General features: G+C 35.7%; 1 protein-coding gene across 7 annotated transcripts in view; it reads left to right on the forward strand.

Annotated features, from left to right (window-relative positions):
* LOC128860397 (cAMP-dependent protein kinase catalytic subunit 3) overlaps window positions 1-10,571 on the forward strand; it is a 132,542-nt gene extending 121,971 nt beyond the window's left edge. For all 7 annotated transcript variants that reach the window (XM_054097904.1, XM_054097905.1, XM_054097909.1 and 4 more), the window contains one exon: window positions 10,347-10,571. In XM_054097904.1, the coding sequence (XP_053953879.1) occupies window positions 10,347-10,472 (126 nt within the window). In that variant the 3' untranslated portion in view covers window positions 10,473-10,571. The remainder of the gene's footprint in view (window positions 1-10,346) is intronic.
* The last annotated feature ends 7,790 nt before the right edge of the window (window positions 10,572-18,361 follow it).

Here is an 18,361-nt window from a genome sequence, read left to right on the forward strand (position 1 = left end):
TTTGGAAAGCAAAGTCCGAACTAAAAGATTCACCAGTCTCGTGGCGCTGAAAAAAGTCATTGTGCGCGAGTGGGCCAAATTACCTGCAAGTCACATTCGGGCAACTTGCGATTAATTTCTGGACTGTCTCAAGGCCATAGTCAAGGCAAAAGGTGGTCATAACGAGCAAAAGTAAATTGATTCTTAATTTTGTATTATTTTCACACATTTTTTACTTTGAATTTAATAAAAGTAATTTCATGGCCTTCTTAATTGGTTACACTTCGAGGGTCGGACTCTGTATAAGAAGTATGCAAAGTGTTGTTATGCTTACTTTGAGTTACATGAAAGCATTTATTGATATGATAAACCTGAACTGATTTTTGCAGCACGATCCATGCCTCTTTTTATGACGGATTGAAGGTTGGCTGGTCGCTAAGTAAAGTAAGAAATGAGCAAATTTGAAGCATGCGCTAATATTAATGATTAAAAGAACAAAAAATAGGGGCCCGAGGATGCTAACTTGAGGAACACTATTCAAGCCATCATTGACGCCATATCGATGGTTTTAGAATATGGAGTTCAGTTTTGGTAAATCCGCGGATTTGAATTTTAGTAAATCTGTAGGCAGATTTTACCTGAATGCTTACCCGAATGGAGCTGGTGGGTTTTGCTAGCAAACGTGTCCGTAATGGGCGTGGAAGCAATCACAAGGTTGTACTAGAGTGTAAGGAAATATCCACCATCGTCTGCGTTCGTACGAGATATTACAAAAAGCTAGACCCGTCTTTTCGAAAATGCCGCTGAAGCTGCGGAAATGGCTTGGACTTTTCTTAACTCCTCTTCACTTTGTCTCCTTTTTAGTACACCGTCAGATTTATTTGTCGGCCACTGTGTGCGGCATGCGGTTTTGTGTTTATGCGCAATTATTCAAAGAAAATTTTCGCCATCCAATAATGATAAATGTTTTGAAATTTTTGTTGTCAACATTTCCATTTCCACTAAGAATCATTACGCGGCCATAATTCATACAAATTAAATTCCTATAAATCATTAATTTTGGCATCAAAATTAAAAATATTCCTCAAACTGATTGCTGTACTCAAATTTTATACGAAACCATAACGCAATTGATTGCATACATAAATATTTTATGAAAATAGCTTTTCTGTTAAATATACCCTGCGGTGCAGGCACTCGTAATTTATTGAAAATTGTGCCAGCATGCCACAAAAGTTTCCATTAAATTCTGTTTAGTGAATAATTAAAATGTTGCTCCTCAATTAAGTAGTGAACACTTTGATGGATTTGTGTTCAAAGAACTAATCAATCGTTTGTCTAAAAAAATTAGTAAATATTAAACTGACAAATGCAGTACTTTCAAAGAATTAATTTGAAAGCAGTGACTGGCGAAATTTAAGATTTTTTTATTCTTCTCCTTAAGCGTAAGCGATTTTCGTCGAATTTAATAAGCGAAGACATGCCAAACGATGCCAATTAGCAGTGCCAAGTGAAACCTTGGCATTCCTTCTCCACGTGGGTTCTTCCAAGGCAATGGAGGCCTTGATTTTCCTCTGCTACCTTCTTCGAACATTTTATCGAACACTTGCAGCGCTGCTGTTTTTGTGCCCATTCGTACGATGTGGCATATGCCCATTCTTGCGTACAGCTCATCATTCCATCGCCATCACCAAAGCACAAACCCCCATACATCCACTTAGGAATCTTTCTCTCAAATACTCCTAGTGAATCGTCAAGCTACTGCGCCATACAGTAGGACAGGCATGATGAGCGACGCATAAAGGATGATTTTTTTTCATCAATGAAAGACTTCACTGCTCCATCGCCCACTTATTTTAAGTAGCACTTGCTGGCAAGAGAAATTCTCCGTCTAAAATTAAAGTTTTTTATTAAATCAAAAAAAAATATTCTATTTACCAAATAATCATCATAAATTCTTATAGTTTCAGTATGGAAAATAAGACCACAACGAATTTGAGCCATTCGGGTCTGTTTTACGCCAATCTCTTAGCTTCATTCCAGCTAAGCTGCACTGCGCGGGTTTCTGACTCCAGCAGTCTTTTCTAGATAATCGCTGGTCTGGTCCACGTGCCCGGCTTCCAGTCAATGGGGGCCCTTGATAAGTCCTCTGCATAAAACATGACCAATTTAGCCCCATTTTTTTTGCATCTCGGCTTTCACTGGGTGCTGGCCCATAAGTCAGCATTCGAGATAATATTTAGTCTGACTATTTTGAGAATTTTTCGAAGGCATCTCTTTACAAAACCTTGTAATGAGTTTGCGGCTGCTCACGTCTCATTCCACATTTTACTACCATAAAGTGAAATCGACTTCAAATAGGAGTTAAAAATTCGTAGTTTTGTGCGCCGTGAAACGTGTGACGCGTTCCAAACTGCTTGCAGAGAGCCAAATGCCGCCACAGCTTTCTTTTTTCGGCGATTGATATCACCACTCGCCTCCTCGGAGACCGTTATAACACTGCCTAAATAGGAGAAAGATTTTCGTAAGAGAAATTTCGCTTCTTTCTTGTGTTTAAACGCACGACTTCGCTTTCCTGGATATTGCTCTGCAGGTCGGCTTTCTCAGCTGCTTCTCGCACTGCTTGAATCTTCAGGTCTATGTCAAGTTAGTTGTGTGACAAAAGACAGATGTCATCAGCATAGTCAATCACCGCTAAGCGCCCTTGCAGTCCGCAGGTAATGCCACCTTCAGATCACGAGGCGTTTTTCATGACAACGTCCAAAACGAGGTTAAAGAGAAGAGAGAGAGAAATTTCTCCTGCATTATCCGACAGCTTGCGTCCGCGTAAAGTGCTTGGACGAGTTGCTTGAATTTAGATAGGACCCATTTGCACTCGAGGGCGTTACGAATAGCGCCATGATGTAGAGTATCGAACGCGTTTTGAGGCGCTTTAAAGACAAGGTAGAGCTGAGTCTTCTACTCAACTGACTGTCGGTAAGTCGATAAGTCGGATAGTTTATCGCAAATTTCGACCATTCATTGTGCCACCTTAAAGCATTCGCCTGAAGTCGGCTTCAACTTGAGGAACGAGAAACAGCCGCAGGGTAGTGATATCAGGGATACGGGGTGGATGTGGCAACATTAAGACCCTTTTTTCGCCAATAATCCGTGCACAATGAACGACAAGTGGACAGGTGTGATGTAATGGTGCAAAATCCAGCTGGTCCTGGGAGTTCGTTTCGACACGAAAAATTCGTGTTAGTAATTGTTTCATAATGCTTAGTAACTGTTCATGAGGCAGTAACTGTTCGTGAGGTACGAACATATTCACAATGAATACTGGCTCGAATATTAAACAAAAAAAAACATTGCCATAACTTTTTGCTCTTTTTCAGCCACTGTTGACCTTGTTTGCGGGTCCCCGGGTTATACTCAAATATTCAGTTCTCATCTCCAGTGATTACCCAGATTCATATAATTTCTGTCGTAGCCAGAGTTCACTAAAGACTACATCAAGGCAGATTGATTTTATGGAGGTATGGAGCGACTCTCACCTATCGCTTAAATCTTTTCATTAAATTTTTGCTCTTTGATGGTGCTTTAGGTAGCTAAGTAGGTGAAATGGTTGAAGTGCCAGGCTGGCACTCCTCAAGTAGCACTAAAGCGCCGTTTTGATACCATTATGAGACCTCCACCAGGCAGATATCTACAGGCAGCCAGAGCTGTTATATATATTATATATTATATGTTATGATATAATGGAGAAGCTTTGATGGCACTTGGGTTGGCGCACTGTCCCAGGCTGTCGATGAAAGGAGCATCCAGTGATCTTAGTCGTCTAGCTGCCAAGCTCGGACATTTACAGAGAAAGTGCTCTCCTTCTCTGAAAGCTCCCCACAGCTTCTGCAATATGCGTTAATAACCCTAGCTTTTCCGCGTGAGTGCCGATCATCCAGTGACCGGTAAACACAGCTGCGAGTTTGGAAATTGAATGGCGAGGAATCCAAAGGATTTTCTGAGTCCTTCGTATATCGTATTGGGGCCAAAGGGGTTTCGAAATAGCACATGAAGAAATGGAGTTTCATCTTTTCTGCGATCAAGGCCTTCTATACTGGCCTTCTTTACCCGATTTTCAATGTATAGTTTCGAATGGGGTTTGGAGTCAAGTATCACTTCAAAATACCTAACTTCCGATGAGAGCGGGAGAACGTGGTTGTTTAATTTGGGAAGTCGAAAAGGTGGAGGTTTATATTTTCTGGTAAATAGCACCAGCTCTGTTTGGTCAGAGTTGACTCGGAGCGGCTGAGTACAGCAAGTGACCTTTCGAAAATCTCAGCCATGACTGAGGGAAACGGCCCCGATATCATTAGGCCCAAATCATTGGCGAATGCTACTACCGTAACCCCACCCTTATTTCACATTTTCAGAACATCGTCAATGGCAAGTAGCCAAAGTAGGGGCGAAAGGACACCACCCTGCAGCGTCCCCCTGTGAACGAATCTAGTGACTTTAGCCCCTCTTGCGACCGCATTAACTTCCCTGCAGCCAAGCAGGGACGAGATTCAGGGACAGATAGGTCTTTCCACCTCTGGTCTATCTGAAGTACTACTTAACGGTTGTCCCGCAGGAGGGAAACGGAGTTGGGGTGGGTTTTTAGTGGGTGAGCCAAAAGGCAAGTCTCACACTTTTCGGCTTTCAATGTTTTGTGCCACCTCCATAATAAAAAAAACCTCTAGTCTATCTAACGCAGTGACAATTGGCTCCACCCTGATATTATTAAAAGCACTTTATATATCTATGAAGGCCGCCAAAGTGAATTGTTTGCCTTCCAGAGTTTTTTCCACAGTCCCAACGAGCTCGCGTAAAGTTGATTCCGTGGATTTCCCTTTCAGGTAAGAATGATGGTGCTTTGCTTTTACTTAAATTAAGTAATTAAAAAGGCTCCACCACCTCGGTCGTGTTGCCATGCATTCATATAAAATATAGAACAATAAACCGAAGGAATGTGTTAAAATTTTGAAAAAGCTTTGAAAAAGGGTACCTCTGTGAGCTTCGCACATGAGACATATTTGGGCCGCACAGTGGCTTAATAAGAATTAAATAATAAGAATTAAAATAAGGTTCCATCCCACTTTCCGATCAAATTTCGATATGAGAGTTTTTCCTCAGTACTTACCGCTGATTTTAGCCCTCGTTAGCAGGCATTGAGAAACCTTTGAGTATTTTTCTATCATTCAAAAGTTTTGCATGAAAAACATATGCCTGATTCCACTATCCAGAACAATTCTAGAAGCTGTTGAAACGCATATCGATCACTTTTTCTGCCATTGCCTGGTCTACTGTAACAAGAAGCAGAAATATCCAAGCAATAATGGCGCACGATTATCTTTTCAATGAGGCTATTTTTGTGTCCATTAACATTACTTTAATGTTTGCATGTATGTGTGAGTTCTCATTTTCAAAAACAGCCCTTTACATTCATATACTTTCATGCCACGTCTATAGTTTCTTTCGAAAATAAGCCAAATATCGGATGTGTTTATTGCCAGCTGACACTCGAATTCGCAGTTTAAAAGTTCAAAACCATTTTAAAAAAATAAATAATTCAGTAAACATCTGTTTGCTAATAGTTTTTCGTGCTCGCGCAAAACACAGCAGGGAGTTGTTGGCCGCATTTGCTGCTTGTCAATGCTTTCATTGCCAGGAGAAGCAAAAATGAAGAAAAAGAAGAAGAATAAAAAAAACACTGAAAATACAAGGCACTTAATAAAACACAACGCAGCCAGGCGAGTGGCTTCACAATCGCGGACATAAATTTTAAAATTAGTTTCATGAGTGAAATTGGGAAAGTCCGATTAAGTTAGCTTTTGATTTGCGTAAGCTGCCACATTCAATATTCTGAGACTTCCGATATTTTCTATATTATTATTATAAATGACTATTTGTGCAACTGACGACCTAAAAAGAACTGCAGCCACGTGGCTTACTCAAACAATTTTAGGCCATCAAAAAATCCTAAAACTGCTGTAGGCATAATTTCTACCAAGAGGTTTGATTCTATAACTCTGTTACCCAGGTAATTTGGTCTGCGTCGTGCCACTGCCTATTTACTGAGCCTACAAGAATCATTTTCTGCGACATCAATTTTTTTTTATGTAGTAATTTAGTTTACAATCTCCAGTTAGTAGTTCAGTGTAAAGTTGCATGCCATTTCTGTTGAGTTTTATGTTTGCCGCTACCTTTATACGTTCTGGGTCAATGAGTCTGTTTGACTTCTGCGTACCTGTTTGGGCTCTCCAGTGCTCAATTAGGCCTTGTTGTTCCCGCTCCCGTGGAAAAGCACTTTTGAAGCTGTTATTTGCCTTGCAGAAAGGTATAGGACCTATGAAGGAAGTATTTGCACCCCTTTTCGCTAAAGTGTCCGGAATTTCATTCCATTCATGTCCCTCATGTCCCGCTACCCATATCAGAGTAACAATTTTTCTTGATGCTAGAGCATCTAGAACTTTGAAACATTCCCAGCCCAACCTTGATTGCAATGAGAAGCTATCTAGCGATTTTAGAGCTGCTTGACTGCCAGAGAGAATGTTGATGTTGACACCAGGCGTGCCTCTACGAAGGCATTCTCTGGCACATAGCTCTAAGGAGTGGGCCTCTGTCTGAAAAATGGGAGCCGTTTTTCTCATTGTAAATGCCTTCTTGCAACGTGGTCCCATAATCGCAGCCCCGGCACTGCAATCTGAGCCCATTTTGAACCCTTCAGTTAACCACACCGGTGCGCTCTGTTCTAAAGATATTTCATTATTTCTCCATACCGACCGATCTCTGATGACCACTTTGATATTCTTGGAGAACTCAAGTTTTCTTCCTATCTTGTCATAGACCGTCAGGCATGAGGAGTTCAGAATTGAAACCAGACTTCTTGCTTGCCCTGTAAGGTTGAATTCTTTAAGATAAAATAGATTAGGAATCCTTAGGGCTGCACCAGCTGCCGACGCTTTGACTACAAAGTGGAGTGGAATGAGGCCACTGATTATTACTTCCGATATTTTACGAGTATATAAAAGAAGAAAGTGCAAAAGTAAAGTAGGACATTTTTGATTTGAATTTGATTGACTTTTTAAACTCTTTACGGAGTTATGGAAAATGATCATACAATGGCGAGCATAATAACTAAGTGCTTGATATGTTGTTTTGTTTTTTTTTTTTGGTTTTTTGTTTTTCGAGTTAGAATTTGTTTGCTATTTTTTATTTTATATAACAATGCATTGAAATTATTAAAATTCACTATAAAAATGGTAAAAATTTGGCAGAGACGATTCGTAAAACTCGAAAATTTTTGGGTCATCGTCAAGTATCTTGAAGGACCGCAATACAGAAATTGGTATACAAATTCGAGCTGCTGGGACAAGTTAGTGATGTGAAGAATAAAACCCGTGCACGTCGCTCAAGAACAGTCGAAATTATTGCTGTTGTAGCCGAAAGTGTTGAAGAAATCCCAGGTTTGTCCATGCCTCGTCGTTCTTTGGTATTAGGCATTCCACAAACGTTATTACACCATTGCATAAAGATTTGGGTCTTAAGACTTATAAAGTCCAGTTAACACAAGAACTCAAATCGGCCGATCATCAACAACGCCGTGTCTTTCCTGATTGGGTCGTTGAAATGCATGAAAATGTTTCGGAATTCTATCGAAAAATCAGCTTGAGTGATAAGGCCCATTGCCACCTCGGTGGCTTCGTCAATAAGCCAAATTGTCGGATCTGGTGCTCAGAAAATCCAAGAGTTATTGCTGAAAAGCCTCTCTATCCTCAACGTGTGACTGTTTGGTGCGGTTTATGGTCCGGCGGAGTCATTGGAACTTACTTTTCCGAAAGTGAAGCTGGAGAGCTATCGAGAGGTGATCAACGATTTTTTATGGCTGGAATTGGATGGTATTGATCTGGACAACGTTTATTTTCAACAAGACGTGCCGCAAAAGCAACGAATATATCGAATGAATATCAAAATAACACCTCTTATTGGAAAACTCTTTATAAAAAACTATAAAAATATGAAACAACTGTAAGACTATATGAATCAAACTTTCAAACCATATAAAACATTAAAAAAAAATCGCAAAATTTTAAGCTTTAAACTAAACTAAATTTTAAACTTTACCATAGAGCTCCTTCAGTGTGAAATTCCAGCGTTAATAAGCAAACGAACGGGTTGTCCCTCTGAACACACTGTCATGGCAGTCTGATCTGCCCGATCAGAATGACCCACGTACATATTACTTCTGCTGCATTCTTAAAAAATTCCGTGAAATGTTTAATGCTTTTGGATGCAAAATTAATCATCCAACTTTATATTTGAATAACTTTTTTACTAAATGAAAAATAAATGATTTTGAGTAATGGAAATTTTTGCTTGCCATTGTCAACTATTCTGGTTGGACACTTGAAATGTATGGTGCCGAAACGTCACCTGATGCAAGGTGAGTGCGCAAGACGTTTTTTTTTTTCAAAAATTCAGTAAAATTCAAAATCAAAGTCGCAGATCTCTAAACATGACAGTCTTCTATATCAGCTTTATGAAGGTTGCGGAATAGAGAAAAATCGTTGAAATCCTTTCGAAGAAGGGAAAAATAGAGCAGACAAATGTTGACCAACGAGCATTTTTTCTATAACAGCCGGACATTCTGTAAGAAAAACCGAAATATCTTTGACTTCAGGACTACATATAAAAATACTTACTTAGTTTAGACATTAAATATCTTCTGTAGAGTCATTTAGTCTTATCAGCTAAACCCAGGATATCTGGTTCTGTGCTGGGTTTGGGACCCGCCGCGTAAAAATCCTTCCCTAATGAAAAACAAAATAAAGTCTGGGATGAGAACTGCTTACGTTGATGACGACCCCTGCTAATGAACTAAGGATTATGATTTGACAGGCCCCTTAATGGAGAAAGTGTCCGGCTGGTTGATGTCCTCGTACAAAGGCTGACATCACTGTCATTCAAGAGATGCGATAGACGGGGTAAGGCAAGAATATGCCTGGACCTTGCGACGTCTACTACAGCTGCCATGTAAAGGAACGCAAATCCGGTGTTGGACTTATAGTAGGAAAGAGACTATGTCGCCAAGTACAATACTTTCGTTCGCTCTAGTGGACGGGCGTAGCGCAATAATCCGCATCAAAGCGAGATTTTCCAACGATGGATGCGAAGAACGATGCGATCAAATATTGATTCTATGAGCGCCTGCAATGTTCCTATGAGCGTTGCACCCTCCACGTATTAAAAACGGTGCTTCCCAACTTCAATGCCAGGAGGAGATTTTTGGTCTCACAGTTGGAAAGTTCAGCCTCCGCAAAGAAACATCAGATAACAGACGATAGCTGATCGAGGCTGATTAAAATCGCTTAAGCGGCAAGCACGCCATCAAGAAGAAGAAGAAGTAGCTAAACCAAGTGGCTAAAATGAGATTGAGACAATTAGTGCGTTCACCGAGTCCAAAAGTAATTTGCATAACTGCCGCTGATCGCAGCTGCTCGGCTGGTATATAATTATATTCAGTTCATCATCAGCTGCATTTCTCTACTGGGTACTTTTTGTGCGCTATATCGATTACTAAGTATTCTAGCTGTCAGTTGAACAAGAAATGCTGCACTGTTGGCCTTTTGGCTTTTCACTTTTTCGGGTTTAGCTACTTGGCTGCTGTTTCATACTCATTGACGGCTGACTATTGTTAATGCAACTGCAATAAATCTCTGACAACTAACTGTGAAATGAACGAAAAAATAAATTTGCTTAATGTTTTTGTTTCTATTTTTCTAGATTTTATTGTTAGTAGAAAATTTTGAAAAACTAAACTTCAAAACCTGTGTATTTTATTTATTTCCATCATTTATTGTGTGGCGCGTGTAAAATGGCCTAGGCCATTTGCAGTTGTTGTTCTTACAAATTGATGTTTAATTTTCACTATCGTTGCTATTGTTGCTGCTAAAAGCAATACTCGTGTGTGAGTATTAGTTATGGTTTTGATGGCGGGGCGTCCGAGCAAATGGTAGCGAAATGATGAGAAACTGCTGCACTAATGAGAAGATATTTAACATTTGAGAGCTGCAACAACAATTACAATTATAAAAACTGCCTACCACATGGATGTGTGTGGTGGATTGCATGAGGTCGTAATTCTCATTACTCACACACTGCGTACATAACCTAATTATTATGACAGACGCTAATTTTTCTTGATAGTTTTTCTTTTTCACTCACTTTTCTTTCTCGGTCAAGTTTTTCGCGTACATTTTAAAATTTTCTAAATATTTGCTCAACTGTAATTTTGTTGTGCTCTAAAATTTTGTAATTAATTCATTGCATTTGTTATTCTTTCATTGCAGCCCCCAATTATTCCCGATGTCACATCCGATGGTGATACGAGCAATTTTGATGATTATCCCGAAAAGGATTGGAAGCCCGCCAGAGCAGTAGACCAAAGAGATTTGCAGTTGTTTAATGATTTCTAAAATAGTGAATAAGTTTTGTAGTCTGTATTTATTTATTACCTACCTACTAATGATAATTAAAATAAAATTATAAACAAATTAAAGTTAAAATATAAAATACACTAAGTTTTTTTAATTTAATATTGGCAAGAAGAAATGAAAAGAGGAAAAAAAATAAATAAATAATAGAATAAAAACAAAAATCATATAAAAAAAGAAAATCATATCAAACTAAATAAATTAGAGTCAAATTAATTTAAATAAAACAAAAATATAAAAAAAATTGGACACTAAAAAATAGAAATAGTTTAAAAATATATACATGTATTGTATATTAGGGCGGGTCGATTTAAAAATCGCTCATTTCTCTGTGAAAATCGTATTCTAGGGATCAAAATAAGAAACTTTGCCGAAGGAAGCATAGCTCTAAAACGAATTCTGATGTCCCCCAATTTCGGTCGAACGAAAAATTCCACATTGACCCATTTAGAGTGCTCGAATCGAGTCCAAATGTATGACAGACCCCCACTAACTTTGGACGGCCGATCCACCCATGCCAGTGGCACACCCCCTGGAACTCCCCTGGGGGTTCCCCATACAATCATTTCAAAATATCACTATTTTTGGCCTTTACGTGAGAAAAGAAACTAAAAAGTTCCACCCAAATTGGGGGGCATCAGAATTCGTTTTAGAGGTATGGTTCCTTCGGCAAAGTTTCTTATTTTGATCCCTATACAATGGATTTAGAGCTTCCTTATTTCTAATTTTAGGTATTAGTCCCCAAAAATTGTTTTTTGTTTTGTTAAACTTCTGTTTGCGGAAGTGTATATAGGTGGACTTCGGAGTAAAAGAAATTCATTTTAGCTGCTTTTTTTCTTCAAAACCTTACGCTTTGGTCTTTAATTTTTTTTTTATGAGGATCGTTTTCACCACAGAAATACAATCGGAGGTGTGCCATTGCCTGCTGGGGGAAGTCCACTATTAGAAAACCCTTCTGTATCATTCAATGCTTCACGCCCACACGGCATTTCGAACTTAGCCCTATCGAATGGCTTTACAAATCCATTAGACATTACAATAAGAAGTAAAATAAGGTACAATAGAAAAATTAATTACAATAACAAATATTAACTGAAAGTAAAATTAATTTAAGTAAAAAATATGAAAAAATTGAATAAGAAAGAAATACAAACACATTTAAATAAAAAAAGTACAGTAAAATAAAATAAAAAAAATTAAAATAATAAAAATAAAATAAAAAAGCTAATCAAAAAATAAAATACAAATGCACACAAATGGTCACAAATAAAACTGGAAAATAAAACAAAATAAATTATTGTAGTTTAAAATGAAATATTCACAAAAATTTAAATTACAACAATAAAAGAAAAATAAAGTAATATCAAATATAAGAAAATAAATAAATAGGATTTAAAATAAAAAACTAAGTTAAATAAAATAAAAAATTAAACGTATAAATTAATACAAAAAATTTGCAAAAACAAAAAAAGGATTGATATAATGTATTAAAAAAATTAAAGAATAAAAATACAAAATGGAATAAGCCCAATAAAAAACACAGCAAATATAATAAAAATATTTAAATAAATTAAAATTGGAAAATGTTGAAAAGTAAAAAACAAAAAACAAAATAAATAGAAATAAATCGAAATAAAATAAATCTAAATGAAGTAATGTGAACGATATGGAATAAAATGAATTGAATACAAATATATTGAAATAAGATCACAAAATTAATGGAATTAATGTAAAAAAATATAGTGAAAAAATTAGATAGAAAATTAAGAAAACTAAATATATAACAAAAAAATTTAGTTAAAATTAAAAAATAAAACAAAAATATCTGAAATAAAAAATAAGAATCAAAATAAGAAATTAAAAACTAGATAAATATCAATGAAAAAAAGAAAACATTAAAAGCAATAAAATAAATATAAAGTAGAAAAACTTCAAAAAATTAAATTATAAATAAATCGATAAAACTAAAATAAAATAAACTAAATAAAGTAATATAAAAGAAATGGAGTAAAACAAAATTAATACAAATAATTTTAAATAAGATCCCATAAATTAAAATGGTTTAATTAAAAAAACATTAAAAATTAATAAAAAAAAAATAATGTAGAATAAAAAATAAATAATAAAGGTTAAATAAGAAACAAGTTTTTAAAATAAAAATAAAAGAATATAAATAAAGTTTAAGAACCAATTACAGTTCAGTTAAAGAAAGGAGAAAAATGAAGAAAAAGGTAAAGTAAATTAAATTGAGAAAATGTAGAAAAAGTATAGAAAACAAATTGAAATAAAATAAAACAAAATAACAGAATAGAACTAGATAAAGTAATATAAAGAAATCTGATCGGAGGTGGCGAGTGGAAACTACTTTCGTTACGACCAGACAAATCTGGCCATCCTACAATCTGAAACAGACAAAAACCCTTATAAGTCTTTCGAAACACGAACTAAGGCATATAATATCTCTTATCACCGGCCACTGCCTTTTGGGCGCTCACGCACGTCGGCTCGGGGTTCCTCAAAACGACCTGTGCAGATACTGAATGACGAAGATGAGGAAGTAAAGCGTTTTTCAGTAAGAGCGCTTCAACTTTTTTTTTGAATAAAACACAAACGGTTTGACTTTTTTAACTAATTTTTTTTTTATTATCGAGTTTGAACATATACATTTAAGTATGAAATTCGATTTCTTTTGCATGACCACCGCGTGCACGTTTTACGAAGTCCAATCGTTGAACCCAATTTTCGACCACTCTTTTGCTTAAATCGGCCGAAATTCCAGCAATTTCGCATTCAATATTGGCTCTGAGCTCACAAATCGTCGCCGGCTTGTTACTGTAGACCAATGACTTCACATAACCCCAAAGAAAATAGTCTGGAGGCGTCAAATCACACGAGCGCGGCGGCCATTCGACCGGTCCATTTCTGGAAATAATGCGCTCATCGAACTTACTCTTCAACAAATCAATTGTAGGGTGTGCTGTGTGGCTTGTGGCCCCATCTTGTTGAAACCACATGTCGTCTAAGTCCATACCATTCAATTGCGGCCAAAAATAATCGTTTATCATGTCGCGGTATCGATTTCCATTCACAGTAACGTGGCGCTCGTTCTCGTCAACGAAAAAATATGGGCCAATTACGCCGCCGGCATGTAAACTGCACCAAACAGTCACTCTTTGTGGGCACATTGGTTTTTCGGCAATCTCTCTTGGATTATCTTTCGCCCAAATGCGGAAATTCTGCTTATTGACGAATCCACTGAGGTGAAAATGTGCGTCCTCACTGAAGATGAAGTGCGCGATATGCATTTTGATTTGAACGCCCGTTTTCATAATAAGCCTGAATAACTTTAACGCGTTGCTCAAGTGTGTAGCGTTCCATGATGAAATGTATACTAATGAAGTTTACAAATGACAAGCGAAAAATAAAAAATATTGCGTCGTTCGCCCTGCCTATCGGAAAAAAGTTGAAGCGCACCTATTGAAAAACGCTATATCAAGCTGACATTTGCTGTGCAGTTGTCTTGGTCTAGCCAGAAGTCGACTCGCTCTTCTAGGCTCTCCAACAATTGACAATCTTTCAGTACTCTCGAACCTGAAAATCGAATCTCTCATCAAATTCTCGAAACGAATTAATATCTTTGACCAAAATCTACAATAAAAATCTCGGTTAGGTGGGGAAATCATGCGGTCTATGTGGCCCTCCGATTCGGGGTCACCCTTAAACCAACCAACCAACCAATATAAAAAAATAAATAAATAAACTAAAGCCGACTGAATTAATAAATAAATTAATTAACATACAAAAAAAAATTAAAAAGGAAAAATGTGAAATAAGAAATGTTATGAAAAAAAACAAAAAAAAAACAGTTAAGGTTCTACCTAAAAACTTAAATGGTTAGAACTAAATAATAAAAAAAATTTAAACACAAAAATTATTATAATAAAAATAAGGAAATAAAAGAAATGAAAAAGAATGAAAAGAAAAAAAATAATACTAATTAAAGTAATTAATAGCCAAAACGTAAAAATTTTAATAACTCATGCAATGAAAAAAAGAAAAAAAAACTAGTCAATATAGAATAGAAAATTAAATAATAAGAACTAAATAAAATATATGTAAATACAAAAATTAGAATTAAATGTAATAAGAACAATAAAAATACATAAAAAGTATATAATGTAAATTGGAGAAACTTAAACAAAGTAAAACTATTAAAGTAAAAAAAAAATAAATAAAAACACTTGCATTAAAAAATAATATAATAATATAACAAAAAAAAAAAAACTAATTAAGGTGTAATACAAAATTAAATAATGAGAACTAAGTAAAAAAAAAAATTTAAATATATTACAAAAATTATAATAGAAATAAAGAATTAAAGAAATAAAAAAAATTAAAATAGAATAATATTATGTAGAATATAAAATTTTATAAAGAACTAAAAAAGAAAAGAAAAATGTAAATGCAAATAAAAATAAATAGTTAAAAGAAATGAAAAAGAATAAAAAGAAAATAAAATTAAATTAACTTAAATTAAATTAAATTAAAAGATTAACATACCTAAAATGAAGTAGGAACAATAAAAAAAGTCAATTAAAACAATAATAACAAAATAAGTATGTTTTGCTAAAAAGTTCAAACTGTACTGAAGACAAACGAAAAATAATACTTAAGATAAAGTATTAAAAATTATAGCAAAATATTCGCAAAAAAATAAAATATAACAAAAGCGCAACATTTTAAAATAAGCTTTTGTATACCAATTCTTGTTTGATCGACCGGCGTCAGCTGTGGTGGATTAACGTTTGAATGCACATGAATTTTTGAATAACATAAAATAACAAAATGAAATAATAAAATAAAACAAAATAACGGTGTGTATCTATGTATTTTTGGCACAAAATAATAATTTACTTAAATAAGGGCCTGCGAATAATAAACAAGTAATTAGCAGTTTTTAAAATAATCTAGGGCATTACAGGGTGGTCCAGTAACAATTTATTTAGCGGGGATAAATTTCTTCACTTCTCCTCCGCCTATTTGCCAGGGAATGCGGAAAACGGCAAGTTCCGTAAACTGAAAAAGCAAATGAAATGCTGTCTAGGCTATTGTAACCGTCAACCGTAAAAATTAGAATGAATCAAAATGTTATTATATATTGCAGGCAGCCCTTTGAACGAAATTATATCGCACAAATAATCGAAAGACTTAATATTGCTAATAAAGTTATCTCTCAATAACTCTTGGCATACCTAAAATGAAACCGGCCTCCTTCGAAAGGGTCTAATAAATTAGATGCAATTTGGGATTTTGATAATATTTTACTTCTGTTGGCATAAAAAGAAGATGAACCGTTATTTTTTACAGCATTAGCTCAAAAATAATTTTCAATCGGGTTGCTTTTAGTAATTACAGTTAATATATGTTTTAAAAAGTTCATTTACAATGTGGCGCAAAATTAATCACCCTTTCGGAAGATTTATAATTTTTGCAAATTGCGTTGTACGTAAAATCATATTTGATACTTGTAAACTAGACAGTTGCAGTACACAAATAGATAAACAATGGAGCACGTAAAGGGTTAAAATAAAAATTTCCATCTTTTACGAAAATATTTTTCAGAGTATTTCAGTGTGGGTTGCCGATGTTATAAAAGCTGTTGGTATAAGCGTCTATTCGTAATTCACAGAAATACTCACTACGCTGGGGCAAAAAGTAAGGTGAATTCGGTTGTAAGATGAAAAATCTTTATTTATTCTTGTAAATCAATTTCATCCCTTTCAAAATAATCCCCTCTCGAGGAAATACACTTATCCGAACGATTTTTCCAATCCCCGAAACATGCCAAATAGTCCATTTCCGGTATAGCCATCAGCACCTTTTTCGATTCAGCTTTTATCTCCTCAATCGACTCGAAACGCGTTCCTCGGAGTGGTCTCTTGAGTTTTGGGAATAGCCAGAAGTCACACGGAGCTAAATCAGGCGAATACGGTGGTTGCGGAACGATATGCGTGGAATTTTTGGCGAAATGAAAAACCAAGAGTTGTTGGCCCATAATTGTGGTCTTTTTAGACGAATTGCTTCACGTAAACGACGCATAACGCTCAAATAATATTCCTTATTAACAGTTTGGCCAGGTGGAATGAATTCATAGTGCACCACACCACGAAAATCGAAAAAAACTGTCATCATGACCTTTATTTTTGAACGACTTTGACGAGCTCTTTTCGATCTGGCCTCGCCTTTAGCACGATATTCGCTAAATCCAAGTCTCATCTCCCGTAATGATTCATTTGAGCTTGTCCTGATAGTCTGAAAGCATTGTTTCACACTCATCAACGCGACGACTTTTTTCCAAGAAATTGAGAGTTTTCGGTACCAAACGAGATTTGACTGTTCGTAGGCCCAAATGGTCTTTCAAAATGGTTTTCACAGATCGTTCTGATATTCCGATCATATCAGTAAGGACTTTAACAGTCAACTGACGATTTTTGAGCACTAACTCCTTCACTTTATTGACGTGTTGGTCATCTGTTGACGTCGATGGTCGTCCGGAGCGCTCCAAGTCATCAACACGTTCTCGACCCTCTTTGAAGTCTTTGTACCACTTATAAGCATTTTTCTGCGACATTGCCTTCTGCAACATGCTAAACGTTTCCGCAGCCGAAATTTCATTCCGCAAACAAAATTTGATGGCACTTCTCTGCTCAATCAAATCAGACATTGTAAAAATCGAAAAATGCACTCTTGGTCGTTTGGTAAACACAAGCGTAAATATATTACTGATAATTACATTCAGATGAAAGTTGGCCGAGATGAACTAGAGCGAAATTTTAATCCCGCGAAGTTTGACAAATAAATTCACCTTACTTTTTGCCCACATTAGTACAAGTGTGTACATATTTTAAGACTTCCACCAAAATATTTCGGAAAAATATTAAGAATTACGGGGTGAGGGGTAGTCAGAATCTTAAAAAAATTGGATTTTTTATTTGCAATTTCTTAAAGTATAATACCTTAAAAATAATTTGTGAAAATTTGAAGTGAGTCCGACAAATACTTTTCGAGTTATTCAATTGTAGTTAGCAGCAGCTGCAAGCAACCGACTTCCCGGGTTGTATTATTATGAATGTTCATTTTGAAGTATATGAAAGTATACCTAAATATGTATATTCCCTATATATAAGGTATAAATTCATTATTGTTTATAATGAATACACTGGGACTTAATTGTGGGCCTAATTATCATCTCTATGCTGAAAAAATGGAAGCTGCACGTATGAAAGTGGCAGATAAGCGCACTAACGACAACACTCGCGAAGGTAGAATACTACAAATCGATATCTTGGAAGCTGCCATGACGGCTGAAGAACTACTATATGGCCCAGGAATAGATGACACAGTGTAAGTAATTAAATAATTCGTATAACTCTACATAAATCGAGCTCAAAACTTTAAATGCATTTTTCACAAAACTATGTTTTTGGAACTGGTGATCCCTGTAACTTAAAAACCGCTTGGTAGATTTCAATTAAATTTATAACGCTTTTGAAAAACATAAAAAATTCGTGCCTAATCGAAGGATTTTTTTTCCAAAAGTTTTAATTTTTTTAAACAATTAATGGTCGGTTTTTCTCTCGAAAATCTGAAAAATATTTCCTGTGGCCGCCATATTGTTAATTTTGAAAAAAAGCTTCGATTAGGCACAAGATTATCTATTAGTAAAACTAATTTCTCTTGTCCGATTGATTTTAAATGAATCTCCAAGGACTTGTAGTGATCACCGCAAGGGACTTGTGGAGAAACGGGGTCCACACAAACAGCGATAACTTTTACAACTATTAATTTTTTTTTCGAAATTTTGCTAAAGT

Source organism: Anastrepha ludens, chromosome 4 (assembly GCF_028408465.1).
Source record: "Anastrepha ludens isolate Willacy chromosome 4, idAnaLude1.1, whole genome shotgun sequence".
NCBI classification, from domain to species: Eukaryota; Metazoa; Arthropoda; class Insecta; order Diptera; family Tephritidae; genus Anastrepha; species Anastrepha ludens.